The sequence below is a fragment of the Meriones unguiculatus genome, chromosome 9 (genome assembly GCF_030254825.1).
Source record: "Meriones unguiculatus strain TT.TT164.6M chromosome 9, Bangor_MerUng_6.1, whole genome shotgun sequence".
Lineage (NCBI taxonomy): Eukaryota > Metazoa > Chordata > Mammalia > Rodentia > Muridae > Meriones > Meriones unguiculatus.
This window is the reverse complement of record NC_083357.1, coordinates 75,323,714-75,345,983: the sequence shown is the minus strand read 5'-3', so window position 1 is coordinate 75,345,983 and position 22,270 is coordinate 75,323,714. Positions and strand designations below refer to the sequence as shown.

The window sequence follows — 22,270 nt, the reverse complement described above, 5'->3', positions numbered from 1 at the left end:
GTCCTGAGTTCAATTCCCAGTAACCACATGGTGGCTCACAACCATGTATATCGGAATCTAATGCCCTCTTCTGGCATGCAGGTATACATGCAGATAGAGCACCAATACATTAAATAAATAAATAAATCTTAAAAAAATATATTTTGGATATAACCTAGAACCTCTGCTCGGATGTAGCCTATGGTAGCTCAGTATCCAAGTGGGTACCCTAGTAAGGGGAACAGGAACTATTTCTGACATGAACTCAATAGCAGGCTTTTTGACCTCTCCCCCCGAACCCCGAGGGAGAAGCAGCCCTGCTAGGCCACAGAGGAGGACTCTGCAGCCAGTCCTGAAGATTCCTGATAAAACAGGGTCAGATGAAAGGGGAGGAGGTCCTCCCCTATCAGTGGACTTGGAAAGGGGCAGGGAGGAGATGAGGGAGGGAAAGTGGGATTGGGAGGGAATGAGGGAGCGGGATGCAGCTGGGATACAGAGTTAATAAAATGTAACTAATAAAAAAATAAAAAATAAAAAAATCCATACAGAGAGTAGATACATATGTGAAAACAAAAAATATTAATTGAAAATTAAAACCTGTGCTCAAAGTGTGTTCAATATGAAAAACAAAGTGCTTTTAAAATATTAAAAAGAGAAGTAAACTACACTCATTTTAGAACACTGTGATGAAAGATATACAGACCAATGAACAAACAACCATCTGATACTGAAAAAAATGACGGAACTCCAGAAAATAGCTTTCAGAAGAAAATCATGTTCAAACTCAATATTCAAACACAACAGCCCAGCTAAATCTTCATTCTGGAGACTAATCCCACAGGCAATCACTCCTTTCCAGAAATAAAAAAAAAAAAAATTAGTGCAACCATAAAAATCAACGTTGAACGCTTTACATAATCCACATAGCACACAACAGTGTGGTGAGAACTGCTTCCGTATTGAACAAGTGACACATGGATTTCAGGGAGTGACACTATATTTCAAGGGAGACTTAAGAGAAAGGAGCAAGGCATAGCCAAGGAATGAAATTCATCTGGATCAACAACCAAACAGCCATTGTCTCCAAAAAAACAGGTGAAACCAAAGGTGTGTTCTCCCAGGTGTGGTATGTTTTCAAAGTGATAAAGGGTGTAAGTCAGAGTTTGCATAGTCCAGAAACGATCACAAATGCATTCAACCATTTGCTACACTGGTTATACCCTTATAAGTAATTCCAGGTGAAACGTTTCAATAGAGTAAGAAACATAGGCCAGATCACACTTCAGATAGCAGCGAAGCTCACCTTGCATGGAGCTGCCACTCAGGACTGCTAATCTGAATTAATCCCGGAGAAGAAGCGATATGATTCATTACCATCTTAGAAAGGGATACCTGCCATCATACTTTATAATTTTTCTACGAACTCTGAATTTCACTTAAACAAGCAGAAATACCATTTTCTAAAACACTTAGCGTCCATTAACTGCACTCTGATCTGTAATAAGATACATTACACTGATGTTGGTCTATAAAACTAATCCCTAACACCCAATCCTGACCCACTAAATCAGTGGTTCTCAACCTGTGAATAGTGACCGCTTTGGGAATCAAAAGACCCATTCATATGGGTTGCATATCTCCTACATTCAAATATTTACATTAAGATTCATAACAGTAGCAAAATTATAGTTATGCAGTGCAAATGAAAATAATGTTATGGTTTGAGGAACTGCAGCAGAGTCACAGCACCAGAAAGGCTGAGAACCACAGCACTAAATGATCCTCTTTCTTCCTGCCTGTTTCTGGGCTACGGAGCACAAAAAAAGGAGCTCCACAGAGCATGTTCATCAGCCACCAAACAAGTTTATACTGTCCCTGTTCCCAAGGGGTGCTTTTCCTGTCTGCAGCTACTCAAACAACTGCTACTCTCCCAAGGAGTCAACAATGGGAGCCCATCTAGTGTGCATCAGCAGGCAATCTAGCTGGCACTGTCCTCTCACAACAGAGCCTTCAGATAAACACACAGGCCTTACGAAAACATCAACCCTTTGGGAAAATATCATACACATCTATCTGATTGAGAGGACTCAAATTCAGTTTCCAGCACCCACATGACAGCTAGCAATCATCTAACTCCAGTTCCCTTTTCTGGCTTCCACAGGGACTAGACATGCTTGTGGTATATAGTCATACATGCAAGCAAAATATCCATGCACCTAAAATTAAAAAATAAACCCTTTTTTTTAAAATCCATGTATTTTTTTTCATCAAAATCTTCTTTTCCTACTTGTTCAATAAAAAAAAAAAAAAGATTTCTATTTTAAGTCATTAAAAGTTAAGAAAATCACATTCTAACTCTGGGTGAAAGGGTGTTTATATCACTCCAAAGCAAGATACAGTGATGCTCTAGAAATGTCCTCTCATTACCCAAGCCTTACAGTCCATATACCTCATGAACTTTGACCTTTGTTCCTAAAAGATGTTTGTCCTGTTACAAGAAACAAGAATTTCTTGAATTCACATCACTGCAGAGCCCCACCACCTTTTGCTTCAATCACCCCCAAACACACTTTACTAGCAGGACGTCCTGCCCCATCTTCCTCTCTCCTTGGTGCTCTTATTTTTGGCTTAAATATTTGGCTCTGATTTTGGCTTATATTCCCTCTCCACTAACATTGCTCCTGGCAAATCCACAAACAACTACCAAATTTTATAAACTTATTTTGTTCCTATTTTACCATCTCTCCCTTCTCCGTCTACTCTGAAAGTTCTCCTCAATTTCCCCAACAACTTCACTTTAAGGCACATGAGGAAGAGATCATTTAACAAAAGTTATGAACTAAAAGAATATGGCATTCATTATGGCAAAGATCTTTCTTATAGTCTAAGAGACTGGAACTTTTAATGAACCTCATAGCCAAGTGTTAAAAACCACACATTGAGAATAAGAGAACAACCAACCTCACTTGCTTTGGATTTCCCATGTAATTAACTTCCACAGCCTAAGCTACTGCATTGCTATAATCTATAAACTATGAACTCTTCCATGTTCCCGGCCCAAGGTAATATATGTGTGTTTGTACATGTGTTATGATAACCATCTGCTAGAAACAGAAAATAGACTGAAAGTCGCCTTATAAAATGAATATCCACCACAAACGCTGAATACAACATGGACATAGGATGCTAAGTCTATGATGTTTACAATAATGTTTGTAAGACTGTTATCTGGGTGAGCTGGGGTCAGTTGGAGTCAATGACTTCGTCCATTGTAAAACTGTTAAAGATTTCTGTAAAACAACCTTCATTCCTCCCCTGATGTGATGCTCACTGTACTGGTCAATGGCGGGGGGTGGGGGCAGAGAAGCACAAAGTCCTTTGTTAGAGACACATGTGGCACAGACACACACAGGGACAGGGACAGATTCACAAAGCAGCATTGAGTCAGGGACAGATTCAGACTCATACAACAGACAGAAAGGAACGGTGGAACACACAGGCAGAGAGAATTCAAAGCTGGGCTTGCTCTTGATTAAATGATACCAAGGGGAAGCAATTTGATTCCTTTTCCTAATTTGACACCAATATATTACTGTTAACTCTGACTTTATTATTAATGTGTTCAATGCTACCAACATAGCAGAATATAGGCTACATTGGGGCAGTGAGAAAAAGACAGCAAAAGCGTTCATTAATTCAAGATTGAAAAAGTACAGAGCTAACATCTGTTAACATGGGAAAGTGATAAGGTCATGTTTGTTTGGATACCAAAACCTCCATGGAATGGGGTCCTTTTAAATTTGATGTTTCCAGGAGGACATATGTACATTTCCTTTCTTATTTTAAAAAACAATTCTAAAAAACAAAACAAAACAAAACAAAAAAACCCACACAATTCTACCTTATCCAGATACATAATTTTATAAATGATCTATTTCATGATTCCTGCTTTTCTCTTTCCAATCTATAAAATGCTGATCTGTGCTACGGCCCCTTTGACATCTCCATGTTGATATCTAACATGCACCTTAATCAAATCTGCTCGACCATGGGATCTGGATTTCCTACCGTCTTTCTCTCCTCAACTTCATCAATAAAATTCCACAATCCAAAAAACCTTGATTCCTTGATTGCTCGACTGAGCTCTGTATCCAGGTCACTAGCAGATCATATTGGCCCTACCTACACTTACCTCTTACCAACCTCATGGCTGGACAAAGCTCCAGAATGACTCAACTGGATTAATAAAACCTATTGACCGACCTTTCTCTGCGTTCTCTCCAACACTCCACACATTTCTCATCTTAATCCTTAAGTATCGATGTTTCCAGGATTCAGTATCCAGTTTTTCTTTTTGTTCCCAGAGCTTATTGGACAATTCCCTATGGATGAACTCAACTAACACTCATACAGCAATGATTCCCGAGTATTTTTTTTTCCTCAATTGCTCTGCTGACATGGGCAAGGGGCCCCAAAGCCCAGGAAGGACAGCCATGGGATCCCAAAACAGCAAAATACATTTGCCACCTGGGAATCACCTGCCAAGAAGCCCTCCGGCCACCCTTGCCCCATACTCTGCACCTGCACACTGGCCCCAAGCATTTACCTTTAATATCAAAATAGCTCTTAAAATAGTCCTGACTTACAATTTAAAAACTGCCAGACAAATCCATCTAGAAACCTCCAAGTCAGAAAGGTCCACCTGTAAAGAACTGTCCATCTTGCTCACAAACTTTCCTTCTCTTTCCTTCCATCAGCTTACTTGTCCAAGGTGGGATTCATTTCTCTTTGATCCCTCACTTTTGCTCTCAGTCCTAGAACTCAGACTAATTTTTATCAACTAGTAACATCTTTCCTTCCACCTCTGAAGCATTTCTCATGCCTATTTTATTCCTATTTGCCACTGAACCATTGCTTTTACCAGAGCCATTCCTCTTTTAGCCACTGTAATAAAATGTTATTAGAGTGTCTGTTGCCCGAACCAGACTGTAAATTTCCAAGAGGAGTAATCAGATAGCATCTGTTTCTGCATCTCTAGAATGCACTATGTAGACAATCATTTGACAAATAATGAATGTTCAATTAATGTTTGTTGAGTTGGAAAAAAATAAACACTAAACACAAGATTTTTTCCAAGTTTCACACAGAGAGATACGGTTCAGACTATATTATCAATGAACAAGAGTGACACACACTTTCTAAATCTCCAAGGGAACATTCTAATTCAGCCATTGTCATAACGGAGCCCTGCCTAAGTAGGACTGAGTGCCAAGTCACGATATAAGAAGCTTGGATGCATCTGTTACTAAACTGCGAGCAAACATACCATTCTCAAAGCATGGCACAATGAGAATGAAAGCATTTTCTTTCAGAAGCCTTAACTAAAGCTAGAAGTGATTCCATGGCTACAGAGATGTTTTAAGAATAGGAGCATCATGTGACAAGCACCATCTGGGCAATGAGGTCATTCCAGCCATTTCTATAGCTGGTTCAGAAAAAGGGAACGTATTCTGAGTTTTAGCTGACTGCATTTTCAGTGGGTAATAGGTTTTCCTTTAAAGTGCAGTCTAATTAAATGATTACATTAAAATTCAAATGCATATATATTTCAAAAGCATCTGCTCATTATTTTCTATGATATATATGAAAGAAAATACACCCCTACTTGATTTGTTCTATTAGAACAGATATGTCCACTTCTTTATTATACTCCTTTTTGAATTTAACAAAGTTCACGAACTTCCACATTTCTTATCAAAACTATTTGAGGATACCATTCAGCTATGAACATTAGTTAAGATTAGCCTTGAAGAAATGAGAGAAATTTAAAGCAGCAATTAAGTCAGAATACCAGCAAGCAGATAAAAGATCTTCAGCGATGTGCAGCCCGATCCACTGCTAAGACAGGACTTAATGCTCTCATGTGTGTAGAGAACACCAGTGTGAGCAAGAGCTCTTTAGGTTCAGATGAGCTACACTAAGGCTGTAATTTAACTCACACTTGAGATAATTAAGGTGACCAAAACTGTCAAACCTACTATCAAGGTTAGAATTTTTCTGTTTGTAGTAGATTTCTGCTTCCCTTATCATGAAGGCCAAAAGCATGGGTAAAGCTAAGTGAAGTAGCTTTAGTACTTTCTTGAGAAATCCAACTCCTTAAACAGCTTTGGGGGGGGCTCCTTTAATGGGAACATTTTCTAGAGACAGAGGCAGGCAGATCCTATTCATGGCCACCCAGGGCTACACAGTTAGACCCTGTTTCAAAAAGAAAAGAAGTATTTTAGATATTGTATATCATTTGTGCAATTTGTTTCTAGAGACTAGAAACACTTAGTGGAGTTTCTCTGTAAAAATGAACAACATTGCCCTGACTGAATTATCTACACAGTGAAGATTTCCCCCAGTTGTGACACAAATACGTGGCATTGCTTTATTCCACTGGAATGCCTGGTGCCACTCTCCTCCTCTTCTTCCCCGATATGTTCCCTTGTTCCCATGGCATGCACACTGCACTGGGGACCTCAGGCAGCTCTGTGGAGCTGAAGCCTGTGATGACAAGCACCAGCTCCTCATGTGACATCACTGAATCAGTGTCCATCATGTTCACGTGTTGATTCAAAGGCAAGCTCTCCTTCTTCTCCCAGTTCAAAGTGTAAACCGTGAAGTGACCGAACTACATAGCCAAACATGGCGGCTTCCTGACTCAACCAATCAAAACCTTTCCCTACTTTCACAGTTTCGAGTAGTTTCACCCTCTCTGCCACTGCCACCTCTGCTTTCTTCCTCCTCGCACAATAACCCTCATCATTCCTTCTTTCTGTGGATACTTTCTTTTTAACTTTGACACTTTAATATTTTCCCATTGTCTCTAGGTATGCAGAAGGCACTGAATTTTCCTATACCTTCTAGGATTGCAACACTTGGTCAGTGGCTGTTTGTTTCTTTGTTTGTTTGTTTGAAACAGCATCTCACTATATAGTCGTGCCTGTCCTGGAACTCACTAAGTAGACCAGGCTGGCCTCAAACTCAGAGATTCACCTGCATTTACCTCCTCAGTGCTGGAGTTAAAGGTGTACACTACTACACCTGGCTTGGTCAGTGACCTGCTTCTTTTCTGACACCTCTTCTATTGCACTTGGCCTCTTTATTTTCTTTCTATTTCTTCACATTTTTAAAAACCTCTATCAATAACTGTTCATGGTGATACATGACTTTAATCTCAGCACTTGGGAGACAGAGGCAGGCACATCTCTGTGGGCTTGAGGCCAGCCTAGTCTAAATAACAACTTCCAGGCCAGCCAGGGCTGTACAGTAAGATTGTCTCAAAAAAAAAAAAATCATCCACTGGAACTGGAAAATATTCTGAGTGAGGTAGCCAAGGCCCAGAGAGACACATGCTGCATGTTCTCTTACTTGTGGATTCTAGCTCTGAATTTTCAGAATTGATTACAGAACCTGAAGTAGACATAGAAACCAGGAAAGTGGAAAGGAACCACAGGAGCAAGGAGACGGAAATCTACAAACAGGGTGTCTTAGTTTTATATTGCTATGATAAAACATCATGTCCAAGGCACTTAGAGAAGGAAGGAAGGGTTCACTTGGGGCTTACAGTTCCAAAGACTGAGAGTCTATGACAAGAGAGCAAGGGCAGCGGACAGCTCAGAGCTCACATCTGGATCCACAAGAGGAGGAGGAGAGCTAATGGGAATGGCTTGAGTCTTCTGAAACCCCAGTGAAACACTTCTTTTGACAAGACCACACTTCATAATCCTTACAAACAGTTCCACTAGCTAGAGACCAACTATCCTTTTTGCAATGTATGAAGGCTTAATACAGAGATCCAAGACTGGTCAAAATGCAGAGAATAAGTAACTTTAGGGTGCCAACCCAACCCCAACCAGTACATCTACAATGCAACCCCTACATCTAAGGCTCAGAGATCCTCATGAGAGATGGGGGGGGGGGGTAGACTGTAAGAGCCAGAAGACATAACTTGGTTGCTGCAACCATGAAATTTCAACAAATATGGCAACTTAAACAAGACCTGCACAATGACAACATGCCATTGTGAATGGGGTTCCCTCCACATGAAGAGCTACAGGCAATCTACAGCTGCTGAGTTAGGAAGGAACAGTTTTCTCCAGATACTGAGCCCCCTGATAGGTATCCAATACCAAGTAGAGAATAAGCTATAAATACATGTATATACAAGAAACACTAAAAGGAGTCAGTATAATAGCTAACAATAATAAAAGTTATTATTATATAACCATAATAATAACTAATGGAGATAACTCCAGAAGATCTAACTAATGGGGTAGTTGGGGACACACAGAGTTGGAAGGGGATAAACTAAAAATGATGTAAATACACTACTCATTTATTGAAGTCTCAAATAATTCAAATTAAAAAATAAAAATTCTATCCATAAACAAACTGAAAGAAAAAAAAAACTACATGATAATCTCCTTAGATGCTGAAAAAGCATTTGACAAAATCCAACATCCATTCATGTTTAAAGTCTTGGAGAGATCAGGGATACAAGGCACATATCTAAACATAGTAAAGGCAATATACAGCAAGCCTATAGCCAACAGCAAACTGAACGGAGAGAAACGTAACGCAATCCCACTGAAGTCAGGGACAAGGCAAGGCTGCCCACTCTCTCCATATCTCTTCAACATAGTTCTGGAAGTCTTTGCTAGAGCAATAAGACAGTTAAAGGAGATCAAGGGGATACAAATAGGAAAGGAAGACGTCAAATTATCACTATTTGCAGATGATATGATAGTATACGTGAGTGATCCCCAAAAACTCTACCAGGGAACTCTTATATCTGATAAACACATTCAGCAAAGTGGCCAAATACAAAATTAACTCAAAAAAATCAGTAGCCCTCCTGTATACAAAAGACAAAAGGGATGAGAAAGAGATTAGGGAAACAACACCCTTCACAATAGCCACAAATGACATAAAGTACCTTGTCAAAAACTTGTATGAAAAAAATTTCAAGTCTCTGAAGAAAGAATTAGAAGAAGATATCAGAAGATGGAAAGATCTCCCATGCTCATGGCTTGGCAGGATTAACACAGTAAAAATGGCCATCTTACCAAAAGCAATCTACAGATTCAATGCAATTCCCATCAAATTACCAACACAATTCTATACAGACCTGGAAAGAAAAATTATCAACTTCATTTGGAATAACAAGAAACCCAGAATTGCTAAATCAATCCACTACAATAAAAGATCTTCTGGAGGTATCTCCATCCCTGATCTCAAGCTGTACTATAGAGCAACAGTTATAAAAACGGCATGGTACTGGCATAGAAACAGAATGGTGGATCAATGGAACCGAACAGAAGACCCAGAAATAAACCCACACACTTATGGACATCTGATCTTTGACAAAGATGCCAAAACCATACAATGGAAAAAAGATAGCATCTTCAACAAATAGTGCTGGTCTAACTGGATGTCTACATGTAGAAAAATACAAATAGATCCATACTTATCACCCTGCAGAAAACTAAAGTCTAAGTGGATCAAAAACCTCAACATAAAACCAGAGACATTAAATTGGTTAGAAGAAAAAGTGGGGAAGACCCTAGAACTCATTGATACAGAAGACAACTTCCTAAACAGAACACCAACAACACAGGCTCTAAGAGCAACAATCAATAAATGGGATCTCATGAAACTGAAAAGCTTCTGTAAAGCAAAGGACACCGTCATTGAAACAAAGCGACCGCCTACAGATTGGGAAAGAATCTTCACCAACCCTTTTCTGACTGAGGGCTAGTATCCAGTATATATAAGGAACTAAAGAAGCTGAAAAGCAGCAAACCAAGTAATCCAGTTAAAAAATGGGGAACAGAGCTAAAGAGAGAATTCTCTGTAGAGGAATATCGAATGGCAGAGAAACACTTAAAGAAATGCCCAACCTCATTAGCCATTATGGAAATGCAAATCCAAACGACCCTGAGATATCACCTTACACCCATCAGAATGGCCAAGATGAAAAACTCAAGTGACAACACATGCTGGAGAGGTTGGGAGAAAGGGGAACCCCCGCTGGTGAGAATGTAAACTTGTACAACCTCTCTGGAAATCAATCTGGAGCTTTCTCAGACAAGTGTAATTAATAAAAATTAAAAATAAATAAATAAATTCTATCCATAGCTACACTACTCATTACCTATAAGAAACAACTGAGTTTCTAATTTTACTATTATTACTGCTATCATTGATAAGTGAAAATGATATTTCTTTGGGTTCTTTGAACAGCTACTGTCATAAAACTCACAGTGAACCACATAAGGCTGCACACCTGGAAGTTGTCACTATTAGTAGATAAAGAACAGAGAACAAAGGAGCAGCACATACTAGTCTTGCTCAGTCCTTAAGGCTGTCAAATCCTGGCCTCCAGAAAATGGAGGTCCCACACAGTATTCACATTTTAACTATTATAGAAAAGTCTACATCTTTAGCCAGACTGTGCAAGAGAAGGAAAAACCATCCTTCCTAAGAGGGGCTATTCAGGAAGCCAGTAAGTTTCTACTGAAGATCAACACACAAATATACACCAACAAAACATCACAGGGAATCTTTGGCCTTCAGAACTCACCATTGCAAGGCATATAAGGAGAAAATATGCTGTAAATATTTTAAAAGAAAAGCATGTCCCAAGTATTATTAGCAACTCAGAAAAAATAAAAACAAACTTAAATGGTAACACTATGCCAGAGATAAAACAAGATATTAAAGACTATTTCAAAACTCTTCATAATTGTGTAAATGCTTTCCAGGATATGAATAAGTTGTATATTTTAACTTCTTATTACATATTTGTTCCTAAAATTTCAAATGCTATGTATTTTAAATTTTTTATTTTGAAGTAAATTCAAACATAGAAAAATCACAGTACACAATTGCACCAAAAAAATCTATTTCACCTTCATCCAAATTCCTTAATACCATTCTAGCGTATTGTGGCCTCCCTACTACTCTAATACATGCATACACACAATCAACTGACTTTCTTCCCTCAACAATTTGAGAGCAAGCTGGAGATATGATAGTCTATAATGTTAAACCTAACAGTTCACCATTCCCTTGAAAACAAAAACCCGAGGCAAATTTAATCACTGCCTAAATTGCCAAATAACAATTTCATACAACCTTGTTATCCAATTCATAGCCAGTATTCTCAACTGTGTCCACAACATCACTTTTTTTTCTATGTGACAAAAAACCAATGCAAGAAAAAAAACACTGCATTTAGCTACTGTCACTCTTCAGTCTCCTTCAACCTAGGGCAGTTTTTCAGTTGTCTTTTTGACCTGCCTTTCTTCTATAAAGTGTCCCTTAACCCAGGACTATACTGTTTTCTTCTTATTCCAACTTGTATCAACTCTGAGCAGGATTGCTGATGAATGATGCTCTCCTCCTAGCACAATACTTGAGAGGCACACAATGCCAGTGTCAGTTGGTTCTGCCTGGTCACGTTGATGGTGACTATAAAAATTTCACTTTCCTATTTTCTAGTCAATTGAGTATTTTGCAAGGAGATATTCAGAGATGACATTAATATCCAGTTATGAAAGTATACATATACATACAGAGACACACACACATCCCAGCTTTATACCTTTCTAAGTCAATCATCAATCTAACAACAGACTAGTAGTAATTTGTTTTGTTTTTAATTTTGTTTTTCAAGACAAGGTTTCTCTGTGTAGCCTTGGCTGTCCTGGACTAACTTTGTAGATCAGGCTGGCCTGGAATTTAGAGATCCACCTGCTGGGATTACAGGCGTGCGCCACCACCACACCAGCAGTAATTTTTCAATTTATATGGTTTCTTCTATATTTGTTGGTAAACTTTCTACATTAACATGTAGAGTTCCTGGTTCTACATGTTTAAAATTTTTTCTCAATCAGTATGGACTTATGGATCCCTATTTCATACAGTGGATTATCATCAATTGCTGTTTATTTTTAAGTTCAAATCAGCAAGCTCTTCTGTGGGTTTTTTTTTTCTTTCTTTCTTTCTTTATAATTCTTATCTGTGGGTTTTTTTTTTCTTTCTTTATAATTTTTATTATTAGTTACAGTTTATTAACTTTGTATCCCAGCTATAGCCTACTCCCTCATTCCTTCCCAATCCCAACCTCCCCTCCCTCATCTCCACCCTGCCCCTTTCTAAGTCTACTGATAGGGGAGGACCTCCTCCCCTTTCATCTGATCCTGTTTTATCAGGTATCTTCAGGACTGGCTGCAAAGTCCTCCTCTGTGGCCTAGCAGGGTTGTTCCTCCCTCGGGGGGCAGGGGGGAGAAGAGGTGAAAGAGCCTGCCATTGAGTTCATGTCAGAAATAGTCCCTGTCTTCTGTGGTTTTAATGTGCCAATATCATTTATTGAAAGTCTCTTGGTCCAAATCTTGGTCTGATTCTTGGTCCAATCTTCTGCTCAGCACTAATTCTCAGAAATTAGTGGACATGGAATTTAGACATCCAGGCACATGGTGTGATCACGGTTTCTAGGCTCTGTTAGACTAGAAAATATGTGTATATATACACATACACCCACACAAAAAAAAAAATGTTTCATACATGTTGCATAATGTTATCTTCCAGCCTGACATAGCCACTGCCATACTGAAATCAGAGTGGCTGTGTTGACCAACATGAGACTTTCATAAGAATTCTTATTAACATTGCCTCGTGAATGCAGTTCACAGGGCAGTGTATAGGCATCTCACTCACAAAGCAGTGTATGAGATGCTCACAAGGCCCTGCACTAGACCCACAGGACCCACGCCTGAGTACACAGTGTTGCCAACTGTAAATTCTCCAGTAAGTAACCTAGATTAAACTCCCTGGTTCAGCAAGCTAGACTTGGTTGGAATCCGTTCTTTAGTATGCTATTTGTGCTCTATCTGGGGCAAGAAGACATTTGCTCATACCTTCTCAAAAAAAGACAATGCTGATATACATGCAATGACAGAAACATGATTCATCATCATATCTCCATTTTTCCAATCCAGTACCTCAGGGTTCTTTCATGTGTTCCCCTTGCATGTTCATAATCACAGTGAGATGCTTAACTCCCACTACAATCCATATATTCCTTCTTTTGTTCAGTTGTATTTCTTTATTTGCCCATATAACAACTACCCAGCCATGCCCACTCCTGAGGCCTTGGTTCCCACCACTGCTTTCTTGTAACCTTCACCGAGTGCTTCCTATCTTGGAAGAGGACAAAGGGAAGACAAAGGAAGGAAAAAAGAGAAGTAAAGAAAAATAAGAGTGAGGGAAACAGGAAAAACGAAAAGGTGGAAAGGAAAGTGAAATGAAGATGGTAAAGAAGGGAAACCAGACACTTACTTTTAAAACACCTTCCACAGCCATCTTCCCTTCGTGTCCTAGTAAAATAGTGTAAGGATACACCCACTGGATGGCATGTTCAATTGACATCATAGGAAAGGAATCCTATTTAGAAGCAGACATACAAGAGGTCAGCAACATCTCAATCACAGAAAATGTATCTTAATGTGGCTAAAGCTTTATTTTCCAGTAGCATAAAAAAAATCTTCCAGCAACATAAAAAGGCAGAGATTTCTTCTTTTCTTCCTACCCTATACCACATCCCTGAACAACAGCACTTACTCCCATCTTTCATCTATATTGCTGGCCCGTATGCATCTTTATCTATCAAAGTCCTCAGTTTTCTATTACATGACCCTGAAGTATACAGATATGACACATTTCCCCACTCTAGTCACCCAAAACACCACACTTCCATCCTTTATTCCTAATCTGAGTTAATCTCATCTATAGCCATCAAGTCTCACAATTATAACTACAAAGATAGAAAGTGTACATTAGCCTCAAATTCTTCACCCAAATCTTATCACACTTAAGTCTATTCAAACCATTCAAAGAGCTACTGCCAAGAGCAAACAGAAGATTCCCATCTGGCCTGTCGATTAGACAATTTAACTGAACTGCTGTGAACACATTATGGAGTGTGGTAACAGTGCTCAGGACAGACAGGGTGCTCCAATTCTTAGTAGTTGCACTTTTAAAAAGTGCTGTGTTTACCTTCAAGTAGCTCAGAAAAAACTGGGGGTGGAGGGGTACATGTGCAAGCAGGGGTGGCATTACGTTAACACAGGGGCTTCTTACTGAAGACATTGTGCATGTTTGTTTTCCTATTTTTAAACTTTTTTTTCAGATTAGAGAATTTTTAAATTAAAAACTACAGAGGAAAATTTAAGAGATATACAGAATTTAGTAAACAAGAAGTATTCCAGATGTATATAATAATGTAAACATTATGCAAGAAAGCTATCTGACTACACTAACTGCAAACACTGGAGGAAAGCAATAAATGTTTAAAACTAAGAGTCTTCTTTCTGATGATGCCTTCCTTGGCAGAGTCTCACTCTTTCAACAGCCTCCTCCCATTCACTGCCATGCAACCAGGCTCTCCCTACTCTCCTAGCTCCTAACAAGGGCATCTTCGTCTAACATAAAAATGATCACTTCACCCTCCACCTACTTCACAACCTCTGGTGGGCCATTCCTCCCTCATCATAAAAATCCAGGCAGCCTTACTCATCAACAAAGTAACTCATGGCTGGGTTCTAACCTCTGTCTCTACCGCAAACACTTAGTTCTAAGGATACGACTTGTTCTCGTTCTGCAAACATTCCGGCCCATCTGTGGCTGAACATCGTGTATGTGCCCTCTGCCCTGAAGGCTCTCCCGCCACTCTAGAAGGGACATCACATGGGAAAGAAACTGCATTCCCCGCAAATGTACTCAGATCTGCTCATATGCTCTCTACAGGTGGCCCAGCATCCTCCCCTTCCCACAGTTACTAGCAGTCTTGTGGATACAGGCTGCCGTTAGGCTCCTGCAGCCATCTTTCTTCATAAGTGTGGAGACCTGCCAGGACCTAGGAACCTAGTCCTTTAGGGTAACCACTAACCAATGAGGGCTGGGTGCTCGGATGGGAAACCTCAGCACCCCTGCCTCAGGCTGGGTCAGCACTGCATCTATTTCCCTACAGTGCATCTTTTATTTGATCAGCCTGAAGCTGCCTTTCCTCCAGGTGGCTGCTTTCCTACCTCACCCTTTAAAGCTGCAAGCCCCAAAGACTGAGCATGTCACTGGTCTCCGCACAGTTTGTTGCAGTGCACACATCCATCTCAGGCCTTTTATAGAAGAATGACAAGACAGCTCTAGTGACTAATCTCCAATGATGAACTTTGAATTCGTCTTTGCCACATCTCAGTATACGTATCCACCATTCATTTATTTTATGCTTACCAGGATTTGAACTGCCGCTGGTAAACTATCTAAGGGAAAGTCTGGAAGTCCAAGTGTAGAGGATTCTTGGGAGCAGAGAGTTGTAGCAAAGGACAAGAGCTGAGAAACCCTAGAGAGAAACAGGTTTTAAATTTTGCTTGACTAAATTTAACATATATAATGTATGTTAAGTATAAAACAGTTGGGCTGATTTCTTTAGCCTAAGAAAGATAAAATATACTATGAATTTTTAAAGAACAATGGTTCATGCCAATAAATTAATCATCCATTAAAGATTCAGAAGCTGATGAGCAACCTAGACATTTCCTCTAATCTATCACAGTGTGTGAGGTCTTCAGAACCTGGTCCAGCTTTATCCAGTGAGCCTCATCCCTTTCCTAAAGCTCAAACCTAAGGTCTTGGAGCTGAAAGTGGTCTGGGCGCTAAGGAAACAGCACGAGCTCCTGCTCTACTGCAGCAATCCTGAGGATCCTTGCTTCACTCTCTGCCTGGGAAAGGCATGCTCATGCTTTTGGATTCATTTCAACATGCCTGCCTTTGTGAAGCTTCCATAAAGACGCAACAAATTAAACTATTAAACAATCTTGTAGTTTAACAACAACAAATTTAATTTTTAAACAAATTAAATGTTTAATCATCCAATATTTATAAAGTATACTTACTTCTCAGCAGAAACATTGGCTCCAACTGAATATAATAGTTTTAGTTGGTCCTAAATAACAGAAACATATACAACCTATTAATAATGAAAACAACAGATGAAACAAAAATGTTTTATGAGTATCAACCAAACTTTTAATTAAGTAGACATTGCAATTTACAGTATTTCGTGATACACTCTATTTATAAAGGCAAAGGCAGCCTTTAAAAACAGTCAGGGGGCAGGAGAGAGATCTACAGTTAAGAGCACCAGCTGCTCTTCTGGAGGACCCAAGTTCAATTCCCAGCACCAACACTGTAGCTCACAACTGTCTATAACTCCAGTTCTGGGGGATCAGATGATGCCTTCTTCTGGCCTCCACAGATACTAAGCACACAGATATACATGTAGGCAAAACGTTCATACACACAAAATAAAAAATAAAAACATACTAACATTGATAGAGAATTTAATGTCTTGTTATAGGTAGAAACCATTTCAAGGACTTTGGCTTTGACACACTTACCTGGAAGGGTAGAAAATAAATATCTCTGGCTTGAAATCGAGAACGGAGAGGAGGATCTAATGGATTCCCAGAGTATCTGGGCACTGGCAAGCCCAATGCAATCACTCGGAAATTTTCACTAACTCGGACAATCTTCCAAGCATCCAATTCCTCTTTAGTGTGATCCTAGGAAAGCAGGAGATCAAAACACTACAGCATAAGTGATGCAGACTACAGCTGCCAGAGCAAGTGACACAGATTTCAAAGGCAAGAGCTGCCAGGGAGGAATCATACCCTGACTGCTGAGACTATTTAGGAACTCTCTCAAAATCAAGCCATTGAGGAACGTAGCAAAATAAATGAGGCTCCAGAGGCCAAGAAAAGCTCACAGCCTGAAGACTTGTGTTAGGAGGGAAGTGTAGCCCACACACTCAGGAACAAAAGAGCCTAAGACAGACTGCCACGCTCTAGTCCATAATGCGGAAGGAGAGGCCAACCGCAGATTATTATAAAAAAGCAGGAGCTGGAACAGACTCACAGACTATCACCAGAGTCAGGCTCCCCAGAGTCATTAAACACAGACTACACTTAGAGGTATATTTCTATAGGCAAATGGCTAATAATATCAGTTTTTTAAAAACTCAATTTTCTCATTTTACTTTCCAGAATTTCACATCTACATTCCACAAATTTTTCATGTAATTAGCCACAATCAGACAGTACTATATGAATGAACAAGATAGAGGTCAAAGGAGTTCGGAGACATACCCATGGTCCTGTGTAAGACAGAGCTAAGAGCGCAGCAACAGGCTAAAATTTGGAGTCATAATAGACCCTGACTCAGCCAGCTGATACAAGTTCTAGCTAAAACACTACCCTAGGAGCCTCAATTCTCTCACATATAATGTGACAAGTCATATAACCTGCATGATTCTGAGTGCCACAAAAACCAAATATGAGAATGCATGTGAATGTCGACATGGATCCACCAGGCACATACCTGGTAAATGTGCCTTTCTTCCTATCTAACTCTATCAATGGCTCACCAACCATACAAAGACTCTTGGTGGTAAACAAAATCCACAGAAATGTGCACATATATATGCACTTTATAGTGTGCGTGTGTGTGTATAAAGACAGTAGTTCTCAACCTGTGAGTCATGACCCCTTTGGGGATATTGAATCACACAGTCGCCTAAGACAATCAGAAAACTTAGATAATTACATTACAATTCACAGCAGTAGCAGAACCACAGTTATGGGGTAACAGGAAAATAATTTTAGGGTTGGAGGTCACTACAACATGAGGAACTGTATTAAAGGGTTACAGCACTCGGAAGGTTGAGAACTGCTCTTTTAAGGGTTAAAGTCCACAGCTTAGAGTGGATCTTCTGAGGGTACAGCAATGTAAGAGTGCAGAAATATTTAACGTGATATTCAGCACCTTCTTTGTCACCATTTGTATCTGATTCTCCCAGTCTCAGCAGCCCCCACCTTCTATGAGCCAGTGGCTTCAATCTTATCTGACAACTGCAGTTCTGCAAAAACAGCATGCATTACCAATGCAGATGCATCTGCAATGGTATGGCCTTCCATTTGCACAGGATAAGCACAAACTTTCCAGGCACAACAGAACAACTTCATAAAAATGGGTTCTTTTCTGAGCCCTGCTCATTAGGGGCCCTTTTGCAAGCTTTACCATTCTGTACTTGTGCCTTTACCCCTTAAAAGATTGTTTCATGCTAACCGCAAGCTCTAAAGAACTTACCTTTCCAATACATAAGGACTGACTGCATGAATAAATTTTAAAATAATTCATAACTGAAATCACAAATCACACATTACTAGAGTAGCCCCAAGACACTAGGCCACATACACTAGAAAGCAAATGTTTGGATCCATACTTGTCTGAAATCCTCAAAACACGGATAATCAAACATGACGTTTATACAAACTAGTTATTTCTACAATAATAAAACTCTACTAGCATCATTTAAATGAAGCCAGTAAGAGAGTGAGAGACAGAGATAGAGATATAAGAGAGATGGAGATGTATGGTACATGTAGTGTGAGTTTGAGGGTACATGCATGCATCACTAAATTAGGACACTCTAGTAAGATACTTGTATCTTTCAATCTGCCGAAAAGATTATTGAAACAATGGACCCCGAAACAAATCATTTCAGCACGGGGCTTGAGAGATGGCTTAGCAGTTAAGAGCACTGAGTGCTGTTCCAGAGGTCCTGAGTTCAATCCCCAGCAATCACATGGTGGCTCACAACCATCTGTAGTAGAATCTAATTCCCTCTTCTGGTGTGCATGAAAACAAAGTATATGTTCATACATACATCTTTAAAAAAAATAATAATTTCAACAGGGATCTCAGGCTGGGAGATGTAAAGTTTCACCAGCCTGAGAGGCAAACTGTCTCCATGGAAGGGATTTCAAACCATTCTAAAAACTTGTCAGACCACCTTACAGCATGAGACCGTGGACAATGGCGGTTAGGACAACACCTTGACAGGACTGCTCAGATGGACTCAATCCTTGGCCCTCTATCTAAACTTGGAGTTCATCTCAGAACCTCAAAAATGAAGAAGGGTTTCGGGGAGCTGTTTGTCCCAATGCAGCCACATGAATAAAGTACCTTTTCTGGTTCTACTCTTTGGTTCTTTTGAGTGGCTTATTGGGGCTTGGGGCACAGGTGGTGACCCACAATTGGGTAACACCTGCACACAGGTGCATGGAAGGAAAGGTGAGAAGAGAGCACCTGCCATCTTCCTCCCTCACTTTCATTTTATTGCTGTGAGACAGGATGTCTTGGTGACTCAGAAGCTCAGCCTTTTGGCAGGCTGGCTGGCCAGGGAGCTCTGTGATCCAATGCTTGAGTTACAGGTGCATGCAGCCATGATCAAGTTTTTCGTGGGTGCTGGGAATTTGAACTTCATGTGCAGAGCAAGCCCTCTTATCCACTGAGCCATCTCTCTAGCCACAAGTTTCTTGAGACATGAAAATTTAGTGATTGAACCTAGCAAAAAGAAAGTGGGGCTTCAGTTTCAGTAATTAGAATGTTTTTTTTTTATACATAGGAAGTGCCGTAAGATGCAAGTGTTAGAAGGGATATATTCCTACACATGTCTATATTCATGAGGTCCTGAGAACTCAGAATGACAAGTATGTGCTTATGTTAGCGTCTACTTGGGAAAAAAAAATGAAGATCATATCCTTCCCATTTAATGATAAGCACACCCTTGTATCTCTCACATCCTACATTTCTATGCAAAGCAATACAATATGCAGTAATTCGGCACAGAATTCTACTATAAGAATAACGAATATACCAAGCTGTTGTTATAAAAATAATTCCGTGCTTTAGTAATTTTTTAAATCATTAAACTGGTATGTAAGTAATATAATCTGTAGTTGTGTAAAGTTACAACTGGAAAGTGGCTAAAAGGAAAGTATTCTACATGATATCCACTTTTTCTTAAAGACAAACTAAAAAGTTTACCTTTATTTCACTAAATAAACTGTAATAACTTGAAGATATAAATTTAACCTTTTTATTGATTAAATCCACAATCATTTAATTATAGTAGGATGTGATCATTTTTACAGTTATCTAGAAGAAAATGACTACCGAGCTAGAACAACGCCATGTAGGCACTTCAATAGACACTGCAAGGTAGGTTACAGGAAAACAGACTGCCAAGAAAGGAATTGGACAGAGCATCAGTTCAACTAGAGACCCTCCCACATCAACATCTATTATCTAGTACCCAGTGTGTTCTAGGCCTACGTTAACAGTATCAGAGCGAGATCAAGAAGTATAAAACATAGGACTAGAGAGATGGCTCAGTGGATGAAACTATTTGAAGTGTTTGAGGACCTGGGTTTGAATCTCCAGAACCCATGTGAAAACCAGACATATAGCATCTGTAACCCCAGAGCTCCTTCAGGGAGATGGGAGGTAAAGAGAAAAGAGTCCCTAGAGGCTGCCAAGGTTACTAGCCTGGCATATGAAGCTATTCTTTGTAGAGATCCTTTCTCAAATGACATGGAAGGCGAGGACCAACAAACACCCAAGGTTGATCTCTGACCTCCATACATGCACCGCAGCATGTATATGCCTACATTAATGCACATGAATGCATGCATGCATGCACTCATGCAATAAGCAGTATATGGTGCTTTCCTCGAGCAATTTGTAGCAGATTAGCACATGTGTATCTGTAAATAAAAGTATGAGAAAGATACAAGTTTTTCAAGTTCCAGAGTGTTGATGTATAAGAATTGGCTGCAGCAGCTACAGCGAGATCCAGTGCAGCTCAAGCTCAATGACCAAGGGTGAACCTTCTCATCATTTCTTGCCTCACTGCTAAAGCCTCTGAGGAGCCCTCCTTGGCTAGGTAGAGTAGGGGATGCCTTCTCAGAGGATCCCAGTTTAATTCCCAGCATGATGATGCTGTGATGGCTCACAACTGTCCGTAAGTGTTGCCTTCTTTGTACATATTTGTGTCACATCATTTATCGCATTTACTATTCATTCAACAAAGAATGCCTAACATTCTTCAAAGAGTGTGAAAAAATCCCTGCCCACTTAAAATTTGTAAACTAATAGAGGGAGTAGACAGCTAAACAAAACCATAAGTAAGCCATATACTGTTTTAGAAGACAGCACAGGAAAAACTGAAGCATCCTGAGGCTATGGACCTAGAGGACACACTGCAAGTTAGTGAGAGCATCAAGGTAAGTTTCATCGATAATGTAACATTTATACAAAGACTTGAAGGGGCTGTAGGAATGAGCCAAGCAAATACCTGGGCCAAAAAAATATTAGTGGAAAGTCTAGACCAGGGAGAAGCCTACTAAGCAGGTCTAACCTAAGAGTGCCTAGTCGGCTGAGAAGAGTCAAAAAGGAGGCAGACCGATAGGCCTGAGGCAAGAGGTGGCAAGGGCCTGATTCTGTGGGTCTCCTGTAGCACTGGAAGAACCCTAGCTCTACTCTGAAACAGAAAGCTACTGGGGTCAGAGCACAAGCACGGGGCTGATTCATTTATTTTGTTTTGGTTGAGTTGGGGGGGTGTTTTGTTTTTTTGCAACAAGGTCATAAGTAGCCCTATGGACCTACAGCTCACTAGGTATTGAAGAATAGCCGTGAGCTTCTGACTCTCCTGCCTCAACTGCCAAAATGCTGGGATCACAGGTATGGGACCCATTTTAAATCAATCACTGACTAGGGAGTTGAGGATGAGGTGGAGAACAGGGATGGACACAGAGTTAACTTTGGTGGCAGGCAGGAAACGCTGGTAGCTTAGATCATTGTTTATTTCTTACATATTTATTTTTTATTTTATGAGTGTGACGGTTTTCCCTGCAAGTTTGTCTGTGCTCCATATGTGCACTTGGTGAACATATGAAGCCAGAAGAGAACATCAGATCTCCTGAGACTGAATGGAGTTAGAGACAGTTGTGAGCTGTCAAGTGGATGCTGTGAGTCAAACCGAGATCCTCTGGAAAAGCAGGACCTGCTCTTAACCACTGAGCCATCTCTCCAGCCCCAGAGTATCTTTTTAACATCCTATTCACGTCTGTCAGTCCCTGCATTTTCTGAGTTTAAGAGCTGGACTTTATTCAGTTGTGTCTAAAGTCATTGCCTTTAGAGCTGTTAAAAGAAAGAAGAAAGGAGAAACATGGGTAAGAGGAGAATAGCTCTTATAGTGAGCAAAGAAAAAGGGAAACCCTAGTAATCAGGAGGTCTTTTAAAACTGCATAAACTTGTGATTTACTCAGGCACTTTGCCAAAAAGA

General features: G+C 39.9%; 1 protein-coding gene across 1 annotated transcript in view; it reads right to left on the bottom strand.

Annotated features, from left to right (window-relative positions):
- Positions 1 to 22,270, bottom strand: part of Vwa8 (von Willebrand factor A domain containing 8) — a 332,841-nt gene that overhangs the window by 241,583 nt on the left and 68,988 nt on the right. The window contains exons 6-9 of the mRNA XM_060391483.1: positions 16,482 to 16,646; positions 15,978 to 16,027; positions 15,316 to 15,424; positions 13,366 to 13,470 (exon numbers count right to left, since the gene is read on the bottom strand). Of these exons, the coding sequence (XP_060247466.1) occupies positions 13,366 to 13,470; positions 15,316 to 15,424; positions 15,978 to 16,027; positions 16,482 to 16,646 (429 nt within the window). The remainder of the gene's footprint in view (positions 1 to 13,365; positions 13,471 to 15,315; positions 15,425 to 15,977; positions 16,028 to 16,481; positions 16,647 to 22,270) is intronic.